The following is a 26,088-nucleotide window of genomic DNA, read 5'->3' as shown; positions in this document are numbered from 1 at the left end:
CATTGGACCCAGCTGATTTGGACAAACCCTGGGACCTGGGTATTGCTGATTCTGAGTACGTACCCCCTTTGACAAGCAGTTTGCCCAAATTAACAGTGCTGGATCTTTAGCACCAAATTATGACGACTAAGAACAGATCTTAGGTCCTGACTGCCATTTCAAGTGGGTACAGAATGACTTCCAACTAGTGGTTCATCAAAGCCACTGGTGATATATCCTTGGAACTGGTGGAACCAGGGACCTTAGCGCTTCTTATCCTGTGTGCCAAACCACTTCAAGCAAGTGGCTCATAAGAGTCAATTATACTACATCAGCACCACTAGACCTCGTCAACCTGAATGGATGCTGTGACTTAATGTCACTTATATTGGTTCTGGATTACTTCAAGCAAGTCAATGGTGCTGAAACCTTGGCATCAAATTCAGATGATCCAGACTCTGTTAGGGATGTTAATGCTGTGCATAATGAACACTGGGCCACTTCCTCAAGAAGTTCACCAGAGTCCGCAGTACTGGATTGTAGGCACTGGATTCAGTTGAACTTGCATGAATTAGTGCAATTTAGTGGGCACCTAGCCACCTCTGGTTCACTACAGCCTATGGTGCCAGATCCTACACACAAACTTAGGTGAAGGGATCTAGGTGTTATGTCAGTGGTCCTGGGACCTCCGTTGTGTGTTGATCGTGCTGGGACCTTGACAATAGGCTTGGGCAGCCAGTTAAGACTGGGGACCATTTAAACCAGGCAAAGGCTCCAAAGCCAGAGGTGCACTTACAAGTTGCCAGATTTATTCGACTGAGCTTGAGAAACCTTCCAATCAGCAAAGTGAGAAGCACCTCTCTCACTCCATATAGGTCCAGATGATATCCATGCCAGATGGGGATAATTTTACTTTTGTTAAAAGAAATCTGTAGTAACTGACAATCTAAACAAAAACAGCCCTGAGAGGGCAAGAGAAAAGCAAAAACTGATGAGGGAAGAATCAAGGATATTGTGCATTAAAAGCTCAGAACACCTTTGGCAGGTAGGAAGGAACTGAGGGGCAACTGGGGACACTGCTCCTTCTATACCCTTGGAATCGTCTGTCAGGGGAAAGTGAAGGAGAGGCAAGTGACCCCCAAATGGACAATACTCTTCAGAAGATTCCAGAGCTCAACACTAGGAGTTGCCAGTCCCAAGGGGAATATGCAGAGACCACTCAATATAAGGTTCTAATATCCTATAATCGACCCCTTTATCCACCCAGTTCCTCTTTTTTACTCTACGTTTAAAAGAGAAGGGATCCTGTTATTCCCCAATTTAAAAAAAAAAATCCCATAGGAAACTGATTCTCATCGTTTCTAGTCTTATGCAACAGGACATCCAATAATCCGTTTATAAAATTCATATGCTCTAACAACATACTTCTGCTTCTTATTGTTCAAGAGGAGCAACTGTGATCTAAAACAAATGGACAATATAGAAACCTCCCATTTTCTAGATTTGCAAGTCAGCAGATGTTTATACTTTTCCTTCAGTGCCTGTTGATTATAAAATGCTGTTCTGGGCAGGTATCTGCCTGGAGCTAATTTAAAAACTCAGCCAATTATGTAAAAGAGAGCTATTTCCATGAGGAAATGAAAGCTAGCAGCTGAGACTGTAAAAAAAAATGAAATCCATGGAAAGTAAGGCAGCTAGCTCATTCAGATTCTGGCTTGAGTATAAATGTTTAATCAAAAATGGATCCAGGAAGTCAGAAGATAAATAAAATGTCTTTGAGGAATCTCTTATTTTTAGGGTAGCAGTCTATGATTTTGAATCCCATTGTTTTGTTTCCTTCAATTTCAGATATTTTCTTAATTCTATAATATATAAAAGCAGAGAAAGAATAATGGTAAAATTTTATACAAATGTTTCCTCTTCTTCCACCCTGTTCCATGATGTGTTTAGGGGTGAGAACATTTATTTTCTTCTCCTTTCCTCTTCATGTGGAGAGGGTAGATTGGAGAGGGACCTTGCAATTCCAGCATTATGAGATGGTGCATCTGTGCTCTTCTTTAATTAGTGTGATACCTCTCTTGTGGCCAGTATGCTGCCGGGCTGAGTCAGCGGCATATTAACGCCTACACTGACAAGGCCTAAGGTGGCAAATTTGCAGGGGTGGCAAATTTATAATAGCAGCCAGAGGCTGTTTCCCCCGGTGCCGGTTCCTGCCCTCTGCCCCCAGCCCCGCCCCAACTCCACTGCTTCCCTGCCCCCCATTCCCCGCCCCCTCCCTGCCCCTATCGGTCCCCTTCCCCAAATCCCCGCCCCGGCCCTGCCTCCTCTCCTGAGCGCGCTGCGTTCCCCCCTCTTCCCCCCTCCTGCGTGAAGCTGTTTCACGCACAAGCATTGGCAGGGAGTGGGGAGAAGCAGGACCTGGCGGTGCACTCAGGGGAGGAGTCGGAGACGGAGTGGAGGTGAGCTGCGGCGGGGGGGCCGGGAGCTGCTGGGGGGTGGGGCAGCAATTATTTCAGGGCCTAGGAGCGACAAAATCATTAATCCGCCAGTGGGCTGAGTAGGCATGGTTTTCCACAGGGCCATGCACTGAGGGGTAATTCCATATCCATTACAGAAAAGCACTGATTACAGTAAATACCACTGTCATGCTTATTGTGTTCCTTTACTGGTTTCAGAAGATTAGTATACAACGGAATCTCTGAGGCTTACACAGTGCATCCTTACTGAAATCCAGACAGTTGTTGGAAACATTGGCTCCAACTCATAAATACAGAATATTTTCTGGAAACTTTCAAAGATCAAAGTTTTTATAGCTCCTGGAAAAAATTCCATTGACTTTAATGAGATTTGTATCTACCCCTCAATGAACTCAAATATTTAAGTGTATGAGGTAACAGAAGCAAACCAAAGGCAGCTTAAAGTGAGGAACATCATTTAAATTCACACATTTTATTCATGAAATAGTATATTTTTTAACACATACATACATAGCAATTTAATAATTAAAAAAACACAAAACCCCCAAAATTTATACATTAATTTTCCAAAAAGGAAAGACTAATTTATATAGATAATTGATGCAGGTTTTATGTAACGCTGGTCAAATTATCTTGTTGGAAAAAGTTTTCATCCAATTTTTGGCACTATTTCCAAAAATGGATATTTTAATTAAAGCATTTTGATTTTCTTAATGTTTTATTATTTTCAACCTAAGCTTTTTTCTTTTTCCATTTTTGTTGAATGTTCATTGTTTTATTTGTACTTGTTTATCTTTTCCACTTCAATATTAACTGGTCGCCTTAATCAAATGTTAAGATTAAGAACTTCAGTTTTTCAAATATCTCACAATAAAAATATTTTTGAAAGTGAAAAATATTAACAAATATTCTACTAAATTTTTGAAAAGTAAATTACCAGTTCGTTTTGAAAATCAGCCAAATGACAGGATCTTGAAAATTCTGTGAACTTTTCCTTGCCATCCCAAACATATTCAAGTTTTGAGTGAGCCCAACTCAGCTGAATACTGTATATCCTTTAACAACCTCAGCATATACACTAACACACTATAAATATTGCTAAGAAGATACAAATTGCTCAGCCTCCAAAAGACTTACACAATGGGGACTGGATGCCCAGCAGCCTTAGACTCCTTTGAAAATGCTAGCCTATGAATAGCCTCAACATAATGTTAAGCATCTGCTTAAGCCTTTGCAGGGTCAGGGCCAAAAAATGCATCTCTGCCACCATTTCCTCATACAAAACATTAACTTCTGTACTCTGGAGAAAATGGGACACCCTCAGTTGCTCACCCCCCACCCTCCGGCATGAGACAGTCACCCTGAAGAAAGCCCCAACAGGAATCTGTCACTGGAACCTTACAAGGGGTCCACTGTCGCCTGTCACTGGAACCCTGCCAGGCCCCACTGGTTGCCAGCACCAGAGTCCCGCAGCCCCTGCCATGTCATGGAGGTCTCTGGAAGTCACGGATTCCGCAACTTCCATGACACAAATGTAGCCTTAAGCACGAGTGTCTAGTAGAATTTGTCCTGACCTACACAAGTCAGTAATGGTCACCTTATCATAATTATGACTCAAAGTGATAATGTTATCTAATGAAGACAAGCCCTTACAGGGAGGCTTCTACTGGGAGACAGCATTTGAAATGAATATATCTTACCTTCACACACTGGGCAGCATTCCCCAGGTACCTTAACAGGATTCAGGCAACTCTGTCCACAGGCTGTTGCCACACAGTGAGGGTCTCCATTGATACACTGGCAGAAAGTGCAGTCATCTTCTCTCCATCGATCTCCATGTGCTTGGATCTGACCATTGGCATAGCAGCCAGCAGGGTTATTAACTGGATATACTGGATCTAAATCAAGACAAATTATAATAAGAAGAGACAGTTTATTCTTCCTGTTATGCCTGGAAGATATTTATAAACATGCAGTTTGATATCACTGTTATAGAGGCTGGCCTTGAGACCCTTTTCCCTTTCTGGAAAAGAGCTCAACGCATTCCTGGGGACTTGGTCCTCAGCCAGGTGATGGGTCTGGAGCAGTGGTTCTCAAACTGTGGGTTGGGACTCTAAAGTGGGCCACAACCCCATTTTAAGGGGGTCGTCACGGCTGGCGTTAGACTTGCTGGAGCCCAGGGCCGAAGCCCAAGCCCCACCACACGGGGCCGAAGCCTAAGGGCTTCAGACCTAGGTGGTAGGGTTTGGGTCACAGGCCCCCCTGCCTGGGGCTGAAGTTCTTGGGCTTCAGCTTTGCCCTTCCCCCAGAGCTGTGGGGCTGCGGCTTTGCCCCCCCCCAACCGGGATAGCGAGATTCAGGCAGGCTCAGGCTTCAGTCCCCACTCCTAGGGTCATATAATGAGTTTTGTTGTGTCACAAGGAGGTCATGGTGCAATGAAATTTGAGAATCCCTGGACTGGAGACCCAGGTAACTCCTTTTTCATTTACACTTGGCGAGAAGACTGGGCCCTTTTCTTTCAGGGGCTAACCTTGTCACTATGATCCATGCTTTAGTCATCTTCAGATTAGGCTATTGTAATATGCTCTGCATATTACAGCCACTTGGAAATTCAGTTGGTACAAAATGCAGCATCCTGATTGGAAAGGGTGTTTATGACAGGAATCAAATTGCTCCAGAATACACACAACTTACAGTAAATTTCCAAGAGTATTTTAAGGTAGTGGTTTTAAACTAGGCAACACCTTAAATGGGTTAGATCATGGTTACCTCAGAGACCACTTCTCTTCTATGTGATACCATGAAAGGTGAGACCCAGTTCAAGCCTTGTTTTGACAGACAAGAAATATGGATTTCAATTTAAATTGTGCTAGCTCAATCTCATTAGTTTAACGTAACTGAAGAGCCCATTCAATGCTTTTTAAAGTTTTTCAGCCATGTTAAGCTAGCTCGACTGAGCTCACACAATTGAACTCACACCACTTTTGCCTTGATTTTTGTGTCTGGGCATGGTCTCACAGAAGGCTGGAGGTAGGACATTCTCCATTAGAGCTCCTTGATTATGGAAACTGCTACCTCCCCCAGAGCCCAGATGCATGACCTTTAAGTCACATTGCAAGGATAGTTTGTTCTACCATTTTTTTTTCTGAAGTGAAGAAATGACGGTCATCGGTGAAGCAGCGTACACAAATTGGAGTTGGTGGTATCGGATGTGTCTATTATTTTAGTTAGCTGGTTTGAATTGTAATTGTTTTTATAAAAATTTTACTTGCCCAGAATGTTAGATGGATGTATATTTTAAAATAAAACTAAATAAAACCAATCTTTCAAGTCTTTTGGCCTCTGGTGATCCCAGTACATTCAGAGGCACAACGCCTGACAGCACGTAATTTGAATCAAATCTCAAATTCAAACATAAGAACAATTATTGAGGTGACAATCGGGGTCCTTCAGATCCAGCCTGGGGTAGGAAGGCCCAGGGTAAGCCTAAGGCTGATTAGAGCCTAGTAACAAGTGTTGAAAAGTGTGCACTTGTGAAGAACACATACATACTATGAGTGCACATTGGTGTAATTATATTTAAAAAATGGATAGGAGACTGGATGTTCAAATGCATAATATAGTTCTGCAGTCACTATGAGAGGGGATACCAAAAGAATAGACAAACGTTAGGAAGTGGCTATTTCCCAGTAGTTGCATCTATGCATATACAGATAATCCTTACAGAAGTGGAAATTCTTAGACTCGTTTGAAATATTCCACTGGACATACTCTTCACCTACCTAGCACCTCTGTGTACTCTAAATACAAAAATGGTGCAGGGATCTTTGCCCCAACTTTCAAATACAACCAATTTAGACAAATTCAGCAGAAAATATAGGTGCTGACTCTGTGGGTGCTCTGGAGCTGAAACACCCATAGGAAAAAAAACAGTGGATGCTCAGCACCCACCAGTGGCCCTGCTGATCAGCCCCTCCCCCTCCCCCACAGCGGCTCACATCCATTGGTGATCAGCTGTTCAGCAGCATGCAGGAGGTGCTAGGGGGAGGAGCTGGGGCAGGAAGAGGTGAAGCAAGTGAAGGGCACACTTAGGAGAGGGAGCAGAACAGGGCAGGAAAAGGTGGGGTGGTGCAGGCAAGGGAAGAGGTGCGGTGGGGTCTGGGGTGGAGCAGGGGATGATCACCCCTGGGGAAACCAGAAAGTTGGCACCTCTGGCTGAAAAGATTTTTTTTTTTTTTTTTTTTGGTAAAAACTTACAAGGAAGAGAAAACAGGGTTATAACAAACTATTTTGCACCCTTAACTAGAGTAAAGTGGACACTAGCAAGTGAATGCTAGAATATTAAAAACATCATGTTAAGAGACTGATTTCCAGATTGTTCCAATTTATGTACTATGAGGATTGCTAACAAATCAGTTAGGTTCCAAAACAGTGTGACCTTCTACATTAAACTGCATGTAGAATAAGCATACACAAAAATACAAACTTAGATTTCATACTTCAGGACCTAACTCTATTTTTTTATACTTTTGTATATTATATGTGTATAATTAGCAAACAGACTGCATTTTGTTTTCTAACTGTTGAAAGGCCATGAATTTACATTGGTGAGACAAGTTCACCCTGTAAACCACCTGGTTATGTTGTTAACAACACCCCATGACCTTAGGACATAAAAAGTAAGCCTTCCCCTATACTTTTTGGGACTTAGCATTGACATCAGATTGCGTGCTTAGTGCCTTTTGTAGAAAAATCCTTTTTTCTCCTTGTATCCCCCCGGTTTTTGCATAATACAGAGACATACATGCCACAATGACATTACTTTGCCCTATCAGGTCAAGTGCAAAGTTTTAACAGTTATTTGCATTACTCTCTACAACACAGTTTCATCTCTTGGAATTTAAAACTCCAAGACCTGCTTCCTTGTTACTAAAGAAAATGAGATACGTGTGCCTCAGGGCATGTTACTGTAATCATCATGCTTATGTTTGGGAACATACCTCTTCATACTGAGGTTTCTCTTCAATATTCATGCAAGTGCATAATGCTATTCTACATATGCTTTCCCACAACTACAAAGAAAAGTATATTTTGATCTTCAGGAATGTACTCAACTCATCCAAATTAGCAACGGTGCTGATGTATTTTGTTCACAAACACAAAAAGGAAACATATGTATCTCTATTATAATTTTTTACATCAGATATAAAAAACAAGCAGTAATTCTAGATTACAAAACACACAATAACTCAAACTAGCACTACATTTGAGACATAGCCAACATTTTAATAGTTAACACTAGCAACTAACAGGAGCAAATCCCAAATACTGTGCAGAGATAAAAACTTTCCTCTCCCCTAGGTTAAATTCCAGACCATAGATGTGCTTCAAGGATTTGAAGAGAAAACAGTCTTATCTCCAAGAACAAAGGAGTCGAAATGAGTGATACCACCAACAATGAGAAAGTTGGGTTATTTCTTGAAGTTTCATCGGCTGCCCTTATAAAGATACAAACAGCTGTATTCAGAAGACTAACCCCCTGGTTTCATTACAGGGAGAGCTATAGCAATGCCTATAGTTAAGGTTTCCTAGCACTTCCCATTATAAGCCCCTGTTTTCAGTTGCTCATAACTTTGCCAAATTGTAACCATTTAGACTGAAAATTTGTATGCTAGGTTTGTGATTCCCCTCTCCCCCCTTATGTGTCAGTGAAAATTGTTAAGCCATTTCCAAAACAGAGGTTACGGGAAAATAGGGAGTTTTGATAATGTTAAAAAATTATCCCACTTGTCCTTTGAAGAGCTCTAGTGCTTCTCTGGTTTGGAACAAGAACTTTAATGTTGGCAGGAGATAACACTGGAGTCAGACAGCTGCCTTTTTTTGTACCCATGAAAATCTACCTGGATTTGGCTAAATTGTAGACCTGAAAAATAACCATTTGCACATCTCACCATTTACAAAAGTTTAACAGCAAGCCTCTAAAAAGTTCAAATCTCTGAATACTGGTTCTTCACTGAGCATGCTCAGGGGCCCCACTGACATTTTATCTGCACTGAAAATATTACACGTCCACACTACCTTCCATCTGCACTGAGGATGCTCCACAGCCCCACAAAGCTTGAGTTCTAATGGAACAGTGTAACAGTAACTATCCCTTTGAGAAAAGAGCTGGTCAGGGAACCAGGAGACTGCGAGTTCTAGTCTCACCTATTCCACTTACTAGTTTTAATAATTCTGTTCACTTCATACCCCTTATTATTGAACAAGTCTTCATACCCCTAAATTAAGTGACAGTCAGATATCATTCCCCACATTTTACATATTTTAAATATATATTATATTTAAACATATATTAAATATGTTCTAAAAAGTAGGTTGTAGGTGATCTCTTCTGGCAGAGCCAAAAATAGAACCTTCTCTCTAATGTGGTATGCCCAAGTCTCACTTATAATCACACTATCTTGCAGAATGAATGTGCCAAACTTATATGCTTGGCTGTGCCATCTATAACCACCAGAACATACAAAGAGTTTACAAACCCTGACTCACCATTTCAACACTCTCCAGCAAATGCTTGTGTACACCACTGATAAAGTAGCTTTTCCATTTCCCTCTCACGGTTAGTTCACAAATAACAGTTTACTACTCCTATTGCTTACTCCTGTAGCTGTGCAACTAAAGATATGAGATATGAGCTGTGCAACTAAAGGTTCTGTGTAAAAATAATCTAAAACACCAATGACTTATATGGGGATCATTATGGTCTCATATGATGTATTTTTCTTTTCTTTTTTTTCCCCAAATCCTAGGAAATTACACTAAAAATATATTAAAAGAACATTAAGACTGCAAAGTCAAGCACCCAAAAGTTATTGAACTTATCAGATTTTTTCCACTTTGTGTGGGTATTCATTGCGATAAAACTGGATGCAACTGAGTGACATGATCACACAGTACTTTTTTTACGGACATCTGTTTCATTCAGTGCACAAGATGGTAAATCAGCAAAATTCTTTAAAAGAAATAAGGATGTTCTCTTTTGGTCAAGGCACTGGACTGGAAACTCAGGACTGCTAAGCTCTTCACCTCATTCTGCCACAAACTTTTTATACAATGATGGCCAATACTATCAAAATGCACAAACACAAGGAGGCAAAATTAAGGCTGCACAGACCAGCTTAATTCTGGTAATTCTTATCTTTTGAGGTCTTGTCTTTGCAACCGTAATGTTCTTTAAACTTACGGGGGTTTTATGTAATTATTTAATTTTTCTTACCCCAAACCAATATAAGCCATACTCATTGGAAAAGAATAAGGAGATATCTCTTCTCATAAAACTCTATGGGCGGGACTGTGACTAGCCTTTATACAAATGCAGAAGGAGAGCACCGAGAGATCTTCCACAAGCAATGCATATTGTCATGGATGTAAAGAGCAAGTCTTGCTTACTCAGGGACAGTAGATTACACTCCTTGAAGGGGTGTAACAATGGCCACACTCCTCCTTGCTTCCAAAGAAATTCTGGAGGAATTGCAGAAGCTGCAGAAAGATTTCGGTCTTGAAAGATTGGTAGATGCCTGTACCACTATTTGTGAGCTCAAAAGTAAAGGCAAAGAGCACGGAGGATCCATCAAGAAACAGTTCAAATAATCAGGAAAATTGTAAGTAGACAAAATAAGCAACTGTAACAAGAAAACAAAACATTGAGGAAAAGACAGTCCACCAAAAATCCCCAACACTCAGAATAGAAGTAAGTAATAATGTGTAACATCTGCACCAACTGAGGATTAACTGATGTCTTTCTAGCTTCTGTTTAGCATAGACCACTTTGGAAATTCAAAAAGAAAAATGTTATCATACAAGGAGCTGAGACAGCTAACTTTGACAGGTGTCCTGTGGACAGAATTTGATTGATTAAGATAGGGGTTGTAAGAGGTTTTATACCAAATTGCATCAGAGTGCTTGAAATCAGCAACTGAACTAGCACTCTGGTCACTGTTTAAACCATTAGTCCCCCCAGAGAGCCTGATTAAGGAAGTTCCTGATTACCAGATCAGATTGGGGCCAGGTATTTTATAAGCTAATTAGCCTATTGACAAGGAAATTGGATAAAAGAGCACCAGAAGGAAGTGCACAGTGGAGGAGAATCAAGAGAGAGAAAAAGGCTAGCTAGGCCTGATAAAGGGAGCTCTCTGTGTGGAGAGACCTTTTCCCACTTCTACCACCTGGGAATAAAAAAAAGGTAGTTATGCTGAATGTCTGTGTAAATAGTATGGCTACATGAGCACGTAAAAGGTGGTGAGACGAAGCACTGGGTGATATCTCCAAAAGGAAGATCAATGAACAACGTATGACAGCAAAAATGACAGGAGCAGGGCATGCCCTATCACACCAAGAGAAGTAGTAAAATTATAATCCCTTAGAGAGAGCCAAACACCTAACCTCACCCAAAAGGACACAACTGAGTCAAAAGGGATTTACAGAAGAAGGGAACAAGTATTTTGCTTGCCAGTTACTGAAAAGCCAGAGCCCATACTTCCCTGACATCAAGATATGGGAAGCCATACCAGAAAAGGAGGCATATAAGCAGCACGCAAGATCAATGTCAGACAACCAGGCAAATGAAGCAAGAGCCTGACTGTTGTATCAGACAAGGCCAAATTAAAAAACAGCTGAGACTAAAAACCAGATCTGAGAGATGGGGTTCTGCTGACAACTGTCTAATCATTATCTATTGTATCCTGTCTACCAGGAACCAGTCACGCCAAGAGAATTCCATTTGAAGTTTCTGATATCCTAACTCACAACATCTAAGAGAGAATAAAAACTAATTAACTTGGCAGTCCCATTTGCAGTGTCTCAGATGAGAAAAGGTAAATCTGATTTTTTTAAAAGCAGCCTAACATAGTAGTGAACCATTTATCAGAATAAGTTGCTGACAAATGACGTAGTACCAACTTTTCAGTAAACAAGAGAGATCATGGGCCACCTTCTTTGTGTTGTAACTCTGGCAGAGAAGTGGCCCCTATGTTTGAGTGTATGAAAGTCATTTAGATACAACAGTGAACATACCATACAATCATCAGAAAGAGAGAGAGAGCGGTTTCCACACCATTAATCAAATATCGTTTAATTTTAATTGACATATATATGTTTATGCTTATAAGGTCTGATCCTGGAAATTTTATGCATTCAAACAGTCCCATTGAAGCAAAAACCCCATCCAATTAAGGCAGTGGTTCTCAGTCTTTCCAGACTACTATACCCCTTTCAGGAATCTGATTTGTCTCGCATACCTCAAGTGTCACCTCAATTAAAGAACTATTTCCTTACAAAAAATTAGATATAAATATACAAAAGTGTCACAGCACACGGTTACTGAAAAATTGCTTACTTTCTCATTTTTACCAAATAATTATAAAATAAATTATTGGAGGATAAATATTGCAGTTATATTTCAGTGTACTTTATGCCCGAGCCCTGCCACCTGGGGCTGAAACATGTAACTTATCTTCATAGGGTCCCCTGTGGCACGCGGCCCCAGGAAACTGTCCTGCTTGCCACCCCCTAACGCTAGCCCTGAACTTGTGACTCCCCGAACCTGAACTTGTGACTGTCCCACGAAGCCCATCGGGGTCACAACCCCCAGATTGAGAAACACTGAATAAGGCAAATATCTAGATGAGTTGACCTACCCCCAGTTGACCTCTGTGTACTCCTGATTGAGAACCACTGACTCAAGAGAACTACTCATGTGAGTAAGAAATACACATTCAGGTGAGAAACGGTTACATGACTGGATCCAGAGTTAACATTGAAAGAGTATATTGTCACATGGCACATTTAGTACTCTCCAGGCTGTAATCAATTAAATATTTCTACCTAAGTAACAACAGCAACATTTAACTTGTATAGCCCCTTTCTTCTATAGATCTTAATGTACCTTAGAAACTTTACTGAATTCATCCTTACACCACTAGTGTGAGGTAGGAAACTGAAAAATCCATATTTACAGATGGAAAAATCGAGGCTAGGAAAGTTTAAGGGACTTGCCGAATATCACACACTAATTTTGCAGCTGAGCTAGGAACAGAACTCAGATCTCGACTCTTAGGGCACGTCTACACTAATGCTTAAATCAATCTAACTTATGTCACTCAGGAGTGTGAAAAAGACACCCCCTGAGCGACGCAAATTACAGAGACCTAAGCGCTGTCCACACTGGCGCTATGTTGGCAGGAGACGCTCTCCCGTCAGCACACAGTCTCTTCACCAGACGCAGTGCAACTGCGCCAATGTAGCTCTTTTAGTGTAGACCTGCCCTTAGTCATATGCATGTGTATTAATAAATTACAAAATAAGAGCATGTCACAAAGACCACGACAATATACATTCACATCCTACAGCCATGAAAAACCCCTCAAACAAGCCAAAACAAGCCCACCAATACGAGCTGGACAAACCAAGGAGTCTCACAGCATGCTCTAATGTTCAACAAACATGAGTTTCTGTCAGATCAACGGGAGAGCGCCATCTCCTTTTTGAGGCCCCTCCACTGAGGATGCTTTGTCTCCAGCCTCCTCAGGTACAAATCTGGACATGGTTAGATTAAGCATCCTGGCTTATCTCACCTGCTCACAAGTGATCTGAAAGAAACACAAGACCTAAACCCTAAGGGACTTTACAGGACCAAACCAATACATACTGAATATACTGAACACTTTAGCTAAGGAGCAGCTGCTCAAGCTAGGCAATTCAGAACTCATCTGGATCAACTCCTCTAAAAGCGTAATGGAAAAGGAACAAAGTTGGAGCAACCCACCCAATAACTCAAAGAGCTCTCTCTCTGCTTCCTGATCTCAACAAACTCAAGTTTTGGCAGCTTCAACCACCTAAGAGTGGTAGTCGTCCTTGGAGACATGGCTGGCAAAGGATGCATCAAATAATTTCTTGTCTCAGTGTTGGTGCAAGCCAGAGATTAATGTGAGACTTCCTATATAATCCTTTTTAGGCCAATGAGAGAGTCACCCAAAATGAGAGAGATCATAGCAGCATGGCACACAGAGAAGTCGGCTATCAAGGAGAGAGAGAGAGAGAGAGAGAGAGAGCGCACAACCCACTCTCAGACTGGAACCACAAGCATTCCATATGCCTACCCATTTTGGAAATAAACCGCCATAAATGCAAAGCAGAGAAATCCGTGTCATGTTGACAGAAGGCAGAAGGAAGTCTGGGGTTTTTTTTGGCAGAGTGTTAATTAATGGGAGACTTGTGCAACAGAGCAGTCCATCTAGTTGTGTGGATACAGAATCAAGGAGCAGCCTCCGCGATACAAGGCCTTCAGGAGGAATTAAGCCATTTTTTAATTATTACGGTTGTGCTTGTACCTGGCATGAGATAGCTGTGGCTAGAGTGGAAACAGTGCACCAAACATAGCAGCCAGCAACTGTAGAAGATCATTTGGATTAAAAAAACACTATCTATATTTTGCCAAAACTTTAGAATGACAAAATGTGACAATGCACACTGGCTCAGAGAGCTAATCACCACTTAAAAGACAAATAAGAGAGAGCAGCTGTAATAAGTGAATATTAAGAAAAAAATTACCTTCACAGACTGGACAGCACTCTCCTTCTGGCACGTAGTACCTGTCACAGTGCAGCTCACCACACTGGGCTGAGAAACAAATCGAGACACCACCTTGACATCGACAGAAACGACAGGCATCCATTCGAAACATGTCTCCATCATAATACTCCACACTGTTAAATATGCAAGCTGGCTTCACTTCTGAAAGAAATAAAAAGAAAAAAAAAGTGGATTTTGTAGTTTTAAATAATTTTATAAACAAAGAAGAATTCTCTCTAATAAGAATATCTGCCCCTAGCAAAAATACCAAAAATCCTTGGTGAAAGGCTGTGCTGAAAAAAGGAAATTACTATCTTAAAGTAATTTTAAAATGTGAATTCCAAATATGGCCATCCATTTATTCTTATTACTTTACAATGAAAAAGCACCCATTCAAAGGTTTTGAAGCTCTTGAGAGCCCTTTTAAAAAACAAGCATATGCCCAACAATTATCCAAAGACCAAAAATACCAGCAACTACATTTAATTTAACCTTGCCCGCAGCAGAATCTCCACGAGAACCAATGCCACTACTACCCATCACTCAACTCATTATAGGCCAGGGAGAAAAGATGAGCTCTGCAGTCCACTCTGAAGTTTAACAAACTCATGCTGCCGGTGACACAAAGTGATACAGAGACAGTGAGAGAAAATGTCTCTTTTTTAAACAAAGCTTTGTATTTTTTTCCCAAAACAATTATTTTCCCCTAGAGTTTGTGATCTTTCAAATACATAAAATATTTGAGGGTCTGTTTCTTCAGTGGGAAGACAGTTAAATACTATTCAAAAACATTCCCAGGGCAGCAAGATTATATATAAACATAATTCTGCACCTTTATAATTTGAGTATTGACTAGAATTAAAATTTACTTATCCCTCTACAATGGTGTTGATCAGTTCTTTCTAGTCTTGCTTAGTTACAAGTTATCAGTACTACCACCTCTCATGATTTTATCACAACTCTGCTTATGAAAACATGAAAGGCTGTCAACTGACAAATTTTCCTTTATTTAAAATGACCACCATTTCCCATTACTGTCAACAAGTTGGCTGCTTTTTCCTTGCAGTCTATCTGCATGTGGAAGTGAGGCTGCACATAATAAAGTTGGCTGCCACCTCCCACTGTTTTCAATGAGATTGACGCCATGCTCACAGGCAAAATTGCTGCCACTTTATGGTTCAGGGGCTGGACAGGACACAGGCCTGTATGGAGCATCAGGGACACTATGAATGGTGGGTCAGGAGAGTGAGGGGGAACAAGAGGTAGATTTAAAGGTTGCAGGGAGGTGAGGGGTCCAAGGATAGTGATGGGATGGGAGATAGAGGGGATAAAATGACAGTTCCCCCAGCTGGGGAGAGGCGCATGGTAGGCAAGGGGAATCTCTCTGAGCAGCCAGGGGAAGGAAGCGCTATTGGACTTTAATTTGCAACACCTGATCCATAATGTTGTTTAATTTTAGATACCATGTAGAAATTTCTAAAATGTATGAGCTGTAACATTCCTTTCTATCAGAGACCTGCCCAAAGTTAGTTTCCCAGTATAACTTGCAGCCTAAGTTTACAGGTGGATGGATATAAAAATACAAATTAACTAACAACTTCTAAAAACTTTGCTAAAATATAGTTTTTCTATATGTGTGACTATATGGTGTAATACCACAATATGAATGGTGATAATCTGAAATGACCCACTAATTCATGAATAATGCTGTGATCCCAAAGTCAAATAAACAAAACCACTGCACCACTTTACATTACCACATATTCTGTATATGCCATATATGTTACAGTAGAACTTTTTAATTAACATTTTATAGAGTTTTTAAAAACTGGGACTATTTCATGAAGAGGGTGCATATCTAGCAACCACTATCACTTCATTCTTAGTTGAAGGCATATGTCTTTAGCTCGTCAAACTGGTTCACAGTCTTGGGGTCCTTCAGGATTCCTCATGTCTTTTGGACACACCACACACACCTCTTCTATCTACAATTTCCCCATCTTACCATACATGAACCTGGATAGAATGATGTACGGCTTCATAATCTACAAGATGTACTATTTCAATTTAACATATATAAAGCACTAGTAAATGGAAGCCCATACTTGCCACATGGGTGTGGCATTTGGGCCAAGTAATCCATAATCTGTAACCTCGCCTTCATCCAACCAATTAAATTGTTGCATGCAACTTTGCTATACAGTAATGGTGTCAATTCATTGTGTTACTTCTGATGTAACAATGGTTTAGAGCTCTTGGGATGGCAAATATACATGCCTTACCGTAGCTGTACACTGCATTGGTGTAATTTGCAAAGTCAAAATAGCTGAGAACTTAAAACAATGGATGGTAACAGATCATGAATCGCAGTGATCCTTGAACCTTGTGGATATTCTAAACAAAAAGAGCTCTCAACCATGCTTGTAGCTGTTTCCATCGCTTCACATTGACTCAGACATTCTAGGCTGCAGTGACACAGACAGGTGACAATCCTGGAATCCTAAATAGTTAATCACGTCAAGTTTTAAAAGAGCTTCAGTTAGTCCAGAATACAGCAAGCACATCTCCTTAGCCACCAAGATCACATCACCCCAGCTTTGTTCACAAGACTGCCCCCTGGGACAAATTGAAGGTAAGTTTTGGCCTAAGATTTTGTTGGCTGTGAAGTGACTGTTAGAACTAACTTTTGTGTGTGTATGTGTGTGCATGCGTGTGTATCATATAATTAAATTAAAATTTAGAATTAGCAGGTCTTTGTAGAAAGCAGTAAAATTAACGAAACATCTTAATTTGTGAGGTTAGAGATTTTTTTCCCCTTCATGCGCCTCTAACATTAAGACAAGTTTTCTTTAAGATTTTACTGCATTTCAATGACATTTTTAAATATCCCCAACTCAGGTGTCTATGTTCAACTCCAGTCTCAAGGTATGCAGTAGGACTGCTACTGTGAAACTTGGAGGTTGAAGCTGGTTCTCTCTTAGCGATTCTGATGTTTAATTTATATAGGTCTGTTTCTCTGTCTTTAAGGCATATTATAAAAAACAGAGAAAGGGGGAGACCAGAAGAGGAAATGCCATAAGAGCTATTGTGTCCAGGAAACTAGCTATGACCTCATTAGAAAGCGATTCACATAAAGATTTGTGAAATATTACAATTGTATGTACTCTGAGTTGTTAGTTTAAAAACAAAAGGAGTACTTGTGGCACCTTAGAGACTAACAAATTTATTTGAGCATTTAAAAACAGTTTCTTGAAAAGGAGAAAGTGCTAATAAAAAGGTCTTTAATCCACTTGTTCATTATTTCACTGATTTTGAGTGTAGCCCTGAATCTATGCCTGACTAGGACAGCAGAGAAATTCCCTGTCGAGAATGTCTACTTACTGTTAAAAGGCAAAAAAAAAAAAAAAAAAAAAAAACTATATCAAACAACAATAATTGTAATCTTGAAAAAAAGATGGTAAATGTCCTTAATGAAAAAAATTGGAATAAATATCTCACTATGAATCTGCATCTTTGCACCATCAGGATTTGACAGGATTTATGGGTATATAATTCTCAAGGCTCTGAGTTTGCCATAATATATTTATCATGAAGTAATTAAGATGGAGAGACAGAATGATTTGAATAGGGCAACCATTTTCTTTAAATTAAAAATGTACTTAAAATAGTCAGTTTCAAATATATCACTGTGCCCTTCACTGCCATGATACCTCAGCCACAATGAGGTGGCAACAGCATCTATTATGAGTTCCATTACCATAATGCCTACGAGTTGTAGTCATGGATCAGGACCCCAGAGCATGGGGTCCTCCATGAACTTATCTAATTCTTTTTTGAACTCAGTTATAATGTTGGCCTTTACAACATCCTCTGGCAATGAATTCCACAGGTAGACAGAGTTGTGTGAAGAAGTACTTCCTAATCTTAGTTTTAAACCTCCTGCCTATTATTTCACCCCTATTTCTTTGGGTGCTCCCTGGTTTTTGTGTTATGCGAAAGGGTAAACAACACTTCCTAATTCACTGACTCCACACCATTCATGATTTTCTAGATGTAGATCATATCCCCACTTAGTCATCTCTTTTCCAGGCTGAACAGTCCCAGTATTTTGAAAATCTCTTCATATGGAGGCTGTTCCATACCCCTAATAATTTTTGCTGCCCTTCTCTGTACTTTTACAATTTTAATGCATCTTTTTTGAGATGGGGCAACCAGAACTGCACGCAGTATTCAAGCTGTGGGTGTACCATGGATTTATATAGTGGCATTATCATATTTCCTGTCTTATTATCTAGCCCTTTCCTAATGGTTCTTAACATTGTCAGCTTTTTGACTGCCACTGCATATGGAGCAGGTGTTTTCAGAGAATTAACCACAATGACTCCAACATCTTTCTTGAGTTGTAACAGCTAATTTAGACCCTATTATTTTGTACATATAGGTGGGATGTTTTCCACTATGCATTACTTTGCACTTATCAATACCAAATTTCATCTGCCTTTTTGTTGCCCAGTCACCCAGTCTTTCGAGATCCCTTTGTAACTCTGAGGTCAGCTTCGGAGTTAACAATCTTGAGTAATTTCGAATTATCTGCAAATTTTGCCACCTCACTGTTCACCCCTTTTTTCAGAACGTTTATAAATATGCAGAACAGCACAGATCCTTGAAGGACCCTGCTATTTACTTCTCTCCATTGTGAAAAGTGACCATTTATCCCTACTATTTAATACAGTATACTTGGACTTTCAGAAAGCCTTTTTTTAAAATCATCACTATATTAGCTATCCTCCAGTCGTCTGGTACAGAGGTTGATTTAAGCAACAGGTTACATATCACAGTTAGTAGTTCTGCAATTTCATATTTGGGTTCCTTCAGAATTCCTGGGTGAATACCATCTGGTCCTGGTAACTTCTTATTGTTTAATTTATGAATTTGTTCCAAAACCTCCTCTAATGACATCACAATCTGGGGCAGTTCCTCAGATATTTCACCAAAAAAGAATGGCTCAGATGTGGGAATCTCCCAACATCCTCTGCAGTGAAGACCGATGCAAATTCATTTAGCTTCTCCACAACAGCCTTGTATTCCCTGAGTACTTCTTTAGCAGATTGATCGTCTGGGGCCACACTAATTGGCAGGCTTCCTCCTTCTGATATACTTACAAAAACTAACAGCAACATTTTTTTAGTCTTTTGATGATTGCTCTTTAAATTCTTTTTTGCCCTGCCTCATCATACTTATATACTTAAGTTCCTGGTGTTTATGCCCCTTTCTATATTTTTCTTCACTAGAATCTGACTTTCAGTTTTTAAAGGATGTTTTTTTGTCTCTAACTACTTCTTATTCTATTGTTTAGCCATGGTGGGTATTTTTTTTTTTTGGTCCCATCACTGGGTGTTTTTTTAATTAGGGGTTTACACTTAGTTTGAGCCTGTATTATGGTACATTTAAATAGCTTCCATGAAGCTTGTAGGTATTCACTCATAGAATCACAGAATATCAGGGTTGGAAGGGACCTCAGGAGGTCATCTAGTCCAACCCCCTGCTCAAAACAGGACCAATTCCCAACTAAATCATCCCAGCCAGGGCTTTGTCAAGCCTGACCTTAAAAATCTCTAAGGAAGAAGATTCCACCACCTCCCAAGGTAATGCATTCCAGTGCTTCACCACCCTCCTAGTGAAAAAGTTTTTCCTAATATCCAACCTAAACCTCCCCCACTGCAACTTGCGACCATTACTCCTCGTTCTGTCATCTGCTACCACTGAGAACAGTCTAGATCCATCATCTTTGGAACCCCCTTTTAGGTAGTTGAAAGCAGCTATCAAATCGCCCCTCATTCTTCTCTTCTGCAGACCAAACAATCCCAGTTCCCTCAGCCTCTCCTCATAAGTCATGTGCTTCAGTCCCCTAATCATTTTTGTTGCCCTCCGCTGGACATTTTCCAATTTTTCCACGTCCTTCTTGTAGTGTGGGGCCCAAAACTGGACACAGTACTCCAGATGAAGCCTCACCAATGTCGAATAGAGGGGAATGATCACGTCCCTCGATCTGCTGGCAATGCCCCTACTTATACAGGCCAAAATGCCATGGGCCTTCTTGGCAACAAGGGCACACTGTTGACTCATATCCAGCTTCTCATCCACTGTAATCCTAGGTCCTTTTCTGCAGAACTGCTGCCTAGCCGCTCGGTCCCTAGTCTGTGGCAGTGCATGGGATTCTTCCATCCTAAGCACAGGACTCTGCACTTGTGTTTGTTGAACCTCATCATATTTCTTTTGGTCCAATCCTCTAATTTGTCTAGGTCCCTCTGTAACCTATCCCGACCCTCCAGTGTATCTACCTCTCCTCCCAGTTTAGTGTCATCTGAAAACTTGCTGAGGGTGCAATCCACACCATCCTCCAGATCATTAATGAAGATATTGAACAAAACCGGCCCCAGGACCGACCCTTGGGGCACTCCGCTTGATACCAGCTGCCAACTAGACATGGAGCCATTGATCACTACCTGTTGAGCTCAACGATCTAGCCAGCTTTCTATCCACCTTATAGTCCATTCATCCAGCCCATACTACTTTAACTTGCTGGCAAGAATACTGTGGGAGACCCTGTCAAAAGCTTTGCTAAAATCAAGGAACACGTCGTCCACTGCTTTCTCCTCATCCACAGAGCCAGTTATCTCGTCATAGAAGGCAATTAGATTAGTCAGGCATGACTTGCCCTTGGTGAATCCATGCTGACTGCTCCTGATCACTTTCCTCTCCGTTAAGTGCTTCAGAATTGATTCCTTGAGGACCTGCTCCATGATTTTTCCAGGGACTGAGGTAGGGCTGACTGACCTGTAGTTCCCCAGATCCTCCTCCTTCCCTTTTTAAAAGATGGGCATTACTTTAGCCTTTTTTGAGTCATCCGGGACTTCCCCCGATCACCATGAGTTTTCAAAGATAATGGCTCTGCAATCACATCCGCCAACTCCTTTAGCACCCTCGGATGCAGCACATCCAGTCCCATGGACTTGTGCTCGTCCAGCTTTTCTAAATACTCCCGAACCACTTTTCTCCACAGAGGGCTGGTCACCTCCTCCCCATGCTGTGCTGCTCAGTGCAGTTGTCTGGGAGCTGACCTTGTTCGCGAAGACAGAGGCAAAAAAAGCACTGAATACATTAGCTTTTTCCAGATCCTCTGTCACTAGGTTGCCTCCCTCATTCAGTAAGGGGCCCACACTTTCCTTGACTTTCTTCTTGTTGCTAACATACCTGAAGAAACCCTTCTTGTTACTCTTAACATCTCTTGCTAGCTGCAATTTAAATTGTGATTTGGCCTTCCTGATTTCACTCCTGCATGCCTGAGCAATACTTTTATACTCTTGTGACTATTCCTTTTCATTTCCATTTAACTAGCTCTCTCCTTTTGTGTACTTTCCCTTTTTGAATTAAATGCTATTGTGGTGGCTTCTTAGGTATTTTCCCCCCTACAAGGATGCTAAATTTAATTACATTATGGATGCTATTATTGAGTGGTTCAGCTATATTCACCTTGTGGAGCAGAACTAGGACTTGCTGCTCCAACAAGCAGTCATTCATTGTCTAAAAATTATCTCTCTGCATGTACTTGGGTCAATCTGAGGATAATTAAAAACCCCCATTATAATTGGGTATTCTGTTTTGTAGCCTCTCTAATCTTCCTGAGCATTTCACAATACCATCACCATCCCAATCAGGTAGTGGGCAGTTTATTCCTAGTACTATATTCTTATTATTCAAGCATGGAATTTCTTTCTGTAGAGATTCTGTAGTACAATTTGATGGCAGTTAAAGTCATGTTTGCAGGTAACAGCACCTAGATACAGGTGCTGAGGAGAAGAGGAGGGGGGATTTTTTTCCCTCCCTTTTTAATAATATAGGGAAGGCCAAAACATGCTTACATTGGGAGGGCAAGGAATCTGATGAGAATGAGATGTTGAGAAGGGTGAAAAAGGGGTGAGAGAAAGGTTGTGGGAGATTAGAAAGCAAGAGGGGATGGCATCACTTGGGCAGGAGGAGGAGAACAGCAAGAAGAAATAGTGAGTAGAGAGTAAAAAGAAAAAGGGGAAAGTGGAGGAAGGTGGTCACACCAAATCTTGCTGATTTTTTTGCTTTGAAGAAATCAGCAAGATGCTATGCAGAAAGGGAGTAGGGGACAGGAGGGGTGGGGCTTGAGGAGGGAATCAAAGTAGTAAAGAGTTAGCTGTGTTTGTGGGTGTAGGACTTGGAAAGGGAGTAGAAGTAGAGCTGTTTGGCTGAGATGACGACAGAATTAAAGAAGGAAAGAGTTAGGTGGTACTGGAGAAAGTGAGCAAGGTCACTGGACTTCTGCCAGAAACATTCAGCATCACAGTAAAAAGAGTATAGAAAATGGATGTTGGGGGGAGGTTTGAGCATTGGCCTGCTAAACCTAGGGTTGCGAGCTCAACCCTTGAGGGGGCCATTTAGGGATATTGGGGATTGGTCCTGCTTTAAGCAAGGAGTTTGGACTAGACGACCTCCTGAGGTCCCTTCCAACCCTGATATTCTATGATAAGCCAGCACTGGGGACTGGATGGATGGACCTTGTGATAGAAAGCAAAAGGGTGTGTAGTGGAGATGATCAACAGCTGAATTGCGGGAGGAGAAAGAACTGGGAAAAGGAGAGAGAGGGCTAAGAGCAGAAGATAATTTGTGGATGCTGATAATTTGAAAGTCATGGAAGGAACAGGTGGCAAAGTGTGGAAAAGAGGGCCAATGAGCAAAGTTGAAGGAGACAAGGTGGTGGTCAAAGGGAAATCAGTGACGGAGAGATAAGAGAGGAATCAGAACTTGGTGAAGACAAAATGAGCAACCATTTTAGGAAGTGGGAGGGTTGATCCATATTTGCAGGTGAAGTAAAGAGGTGAGAGCAAGAAGGCAGGAAGCTAGGGAATAAGATGGGATATCAGTATAGAAAGAAAAATAATCAAGGAGGATGGGGGTGGGATTGCGATGTGAGGAAGACAGTGCTTCAAGAGGTGAAGTCAGAGAGGAAGGTGGAAAGCGGAAGAGTCAAGTGGTCAACAGATAACATGGAGGGGAAGAAGAGAAAAGTCAGATGAGGTATTCAAAGAAAGAGAGTAAGTGGAAGAGGAGCGATGGACTAGAAGTAGCAAGATCAGGAGAAAAAAGCCTACCGCCTTCACTGTGATCTTTGGAAGTAACTCTAGAGCAGGGGAAGTGGGAGAAGGTGAGACCACTGCACAAGAGAGAATGATGGCAGCAGCAGCAACTGTGTCAGAAGGGAAAATTCAGGCCTCAGAGACTAAAATGGAGAGGGTGGGAGATGAAATGATCATGTTTTTCTCACTTTTTAAAAGAAAATAGGTGGAATGAGGATTACAGACGGAACAAGATTTAGGGAGGAGGCAGGTATGATGGTAGAGGAGGAGAGGCTCCGTTAATACACATTCCCCTTATAACTGAGCTACTTCTTACTCCCTCTCATTTGTGGTATTTTCTCAACTCAGGAAATGTGCAAAGTTAGATGGTGTGAATAACTATCTGGATGAATTTTGGGCCTGATTCAATTCCCATGGATGTCAATGGGCATCTTTGCATTGATTTTATAGGGGGTTGGATCAGGTCCTGAAAGAGAAGTGAGCTCTTGAGAATCTCCTACTACAGGCAGAATTGACGTAGAAGCCAGAGCCATTCAGTGGAAAGGAAAAACCCTGGCTACGAAAAGTGTTTGCAATTTTCTTTTACAGACTCTGACTGCAAAGAGGATTTTGAATTGCCTTTTGAACCTCGGCTGCCTTTTTTCATTTAATTTAGCAGACTATCTGCAGGAAGTTCTTTTTTCCTTCAATTATTTGTACCACATACTTCTGGGTTTATTTGTTTCCTACTTGGCCTTGCCTTACCTAACCTGCTGCAGTTGTTGTCTATGATATGAGTATCACTCCATATTAGGAGCAACTGTATTCCACATTAATTAAACATTCATGCAAATGGTCAGTGTCAGTCATTACCTTGTTTTGAGCAGTAGGCTGCACCAGCCCACAATGAGATCTGAATTACTGAGATTTCTCAAGCTGTCCTTAGCTGATGGCTATCTTTGATTAAGGCCATGGAAAAGATTAGAGATGCATTTAGTTTGCAATCCATATCCTCACTAGGCAGTCATTTTGCACAGTAACTTTAGCTATACGAGGAGTTTCAGTGTCTGTTTATAGACAAGTTTTGGAACTTTCTGTAGCAGTATCAATGGGCTCCCAGCCAGCAGAAGGGAAGTGAAACTCAAGACAGCTGTCTGTTAAAATGATTAAAGGTTACAGGATCCCAACAACCTCCAATGACAGAATTCCTTCACTATGCAGCAGGATAGATCATATCAGACTCCTGGAAGAAACTGCTGCAATTAATATGAACCTTAATTAAAATAAAAAGGAAGGAAGCTGATTAACTTAACATTAGGGCTGTCGATTAATCGCAGTTAATTCACACACTTAACTCAAAAAAATTAACTGTGATTAATTGCACTGTTAAACAATAGAATACCAATTGAAATTTACAAAATATTTTTGGATGTTTTTCTACATTTTCAAATATATTTATTTCATTTACAACACAGAATACCAAATGTACAGTGCTCACTTTATAGTAATTTTTATTTCAAATATTTGCACTGTAAAAAACAAAAGAAATAGTATTTTTCAATTAATCTCATACAAGTACAATAGTGCAATCTCTATCATAAAAGTGTAACTTACAAATGTAGATTTTTTTTGTTACATAACTTAACTCAAAAACAAAACAATGTAAAACTTTAGCGCCTACAAGTCCACTCAGTCCTACTTCTTGTTCAGCCAATTGCTAAGACAAACAAGTTTGTTTACATTTACGGGACATACTGCTGCGTGCTTCTTCTTTACAATGTCACCTGAAAGTGAGAACAGGCATTAGCATGGCACTTTTGTAGTTGGCATTGTAAGGTATTTATGTGTCAGATATGCTAAACATTCATATGCCCCTTCATTCTAAAGACACCATTCTGGAGGACATGCTTCCATGCTGATGATGTTTGTTAAAAAAACAGTGCGTTAATTACATTTGTGACTGAACTCCTTGGGGGAGAACTGTATGTCCCCTGCTGTTTTACCTGCATTCTGCCATATATTTCATGTTATAGCAGTCTCAGATGATGACCCAGCACATATTGTTTGATTTACGAACACTGTGACTGTAGATTTGACAAAATGCAAAGAAGGTATCAATGTCAGATTTCTAAAAATAGCTATAGCACTCAACCCAAGGTTTAAGAATCTGAAGTGCTGTCCAAAATCTGAGAGGGACGAGGTGTGGAGCATGCTTTCAGAAGTCTTGAAGAGCAACATTCGTATGTGAAAACTACAGAAACCAAACCACCAAAAAAAAGAAAATCAACCTTCTGCTGGTGGTATCTGATTCAGATGATGAAAATGAACATGTATTGGTCCGCTCTGCTTTGGATCGTTATTGAGGAGAACCCGTATCAAGGTTCTTTCCCCACTCTGAACTCTAGGGTACAGATGTGGGGACCTGCATGATAGATTCCCTAAGCTTATTCTTACCAGCTAAGGTTAAAAACTTGCCCAAGGTACAAACTTTGCTTTGTCCTTGAACCCTATGCTGCCACCACCAAGCGTTTTAAACAAAGAACAGGGAAAGAGCCCACTTGGAGATGTCTTCCCCCAAAATATCCCTCCAAGCCCTACACCCCCTTTCCTGGGGAAGGCTTGATAAAAATCCTCACCAATTTGTACAGGTGAACACAGACCGAAACTCTTGGATCTTAAGAACAATGAAAAATCTATCAGGTTCTTAAAAGAAGAATTTTAATTAAAGAAAAGATAAAAGAATCACCTCTGTAAAATCAGGATGGTAAATACCTTACAGGGTATTCAGATTCAAAACACAGAGAATCCCAATAGGCAAAACCTTAAGTTACAAAAAGACACAAGAACAGGAATATACATTC

The 26,088-nt window shown here is 40.7% G+C and overlaps 1 protein-coding gene across 6 annotated transcripts in view; it reads right to left on the bottom strand.

Moving 5' to 3' along the window:
• The window catches only part of CRIM1 (cysteine rich transmembrane BMP regulator 1), a 301,489-nt gene that overhangs the window by 116,843 nt on the left and 158,558 nt on the right, over window positions 1-26,088 (bottom strand). For all 6 annotated transcript variants that reach the window (XM_084625219.1, XM_084625220.1, XM_084625222.1 and 3 more), the window contains 2 exons: window positions 14,064-14,246; window positions 4,157-4,354 (listed from right to left, as the gene is read on the bottom strand). In XM_084625219.1, coding sequence (XP_084481345.1) covers window positions 4,157-4,354; window positions 14,064-14,246 — 381 coding nt within the window. The remainder of the gene's footprint in view (window positions 1-4,156; window positions 4,355-14,063; window positions 14,247-26,088) is intronic.

The sequence above is a fragment of the Lepidochelys olivacea genome, assembly GCF_965140295.1.
Source record: "Lepidochelys olivacea isolate rLepOli2 genome assembly, chromosome: 3".
Classification (NCBI taxonomy): domain Eukaryota; kingdom Metazoa; phylum Chordata; order Testudines; family Cheloniidae; genus Lepidochelys; species Lepidochelys olivacea.
This window is presented reverse-complemented; position numbering and strand designations above follow the sequence as displayed.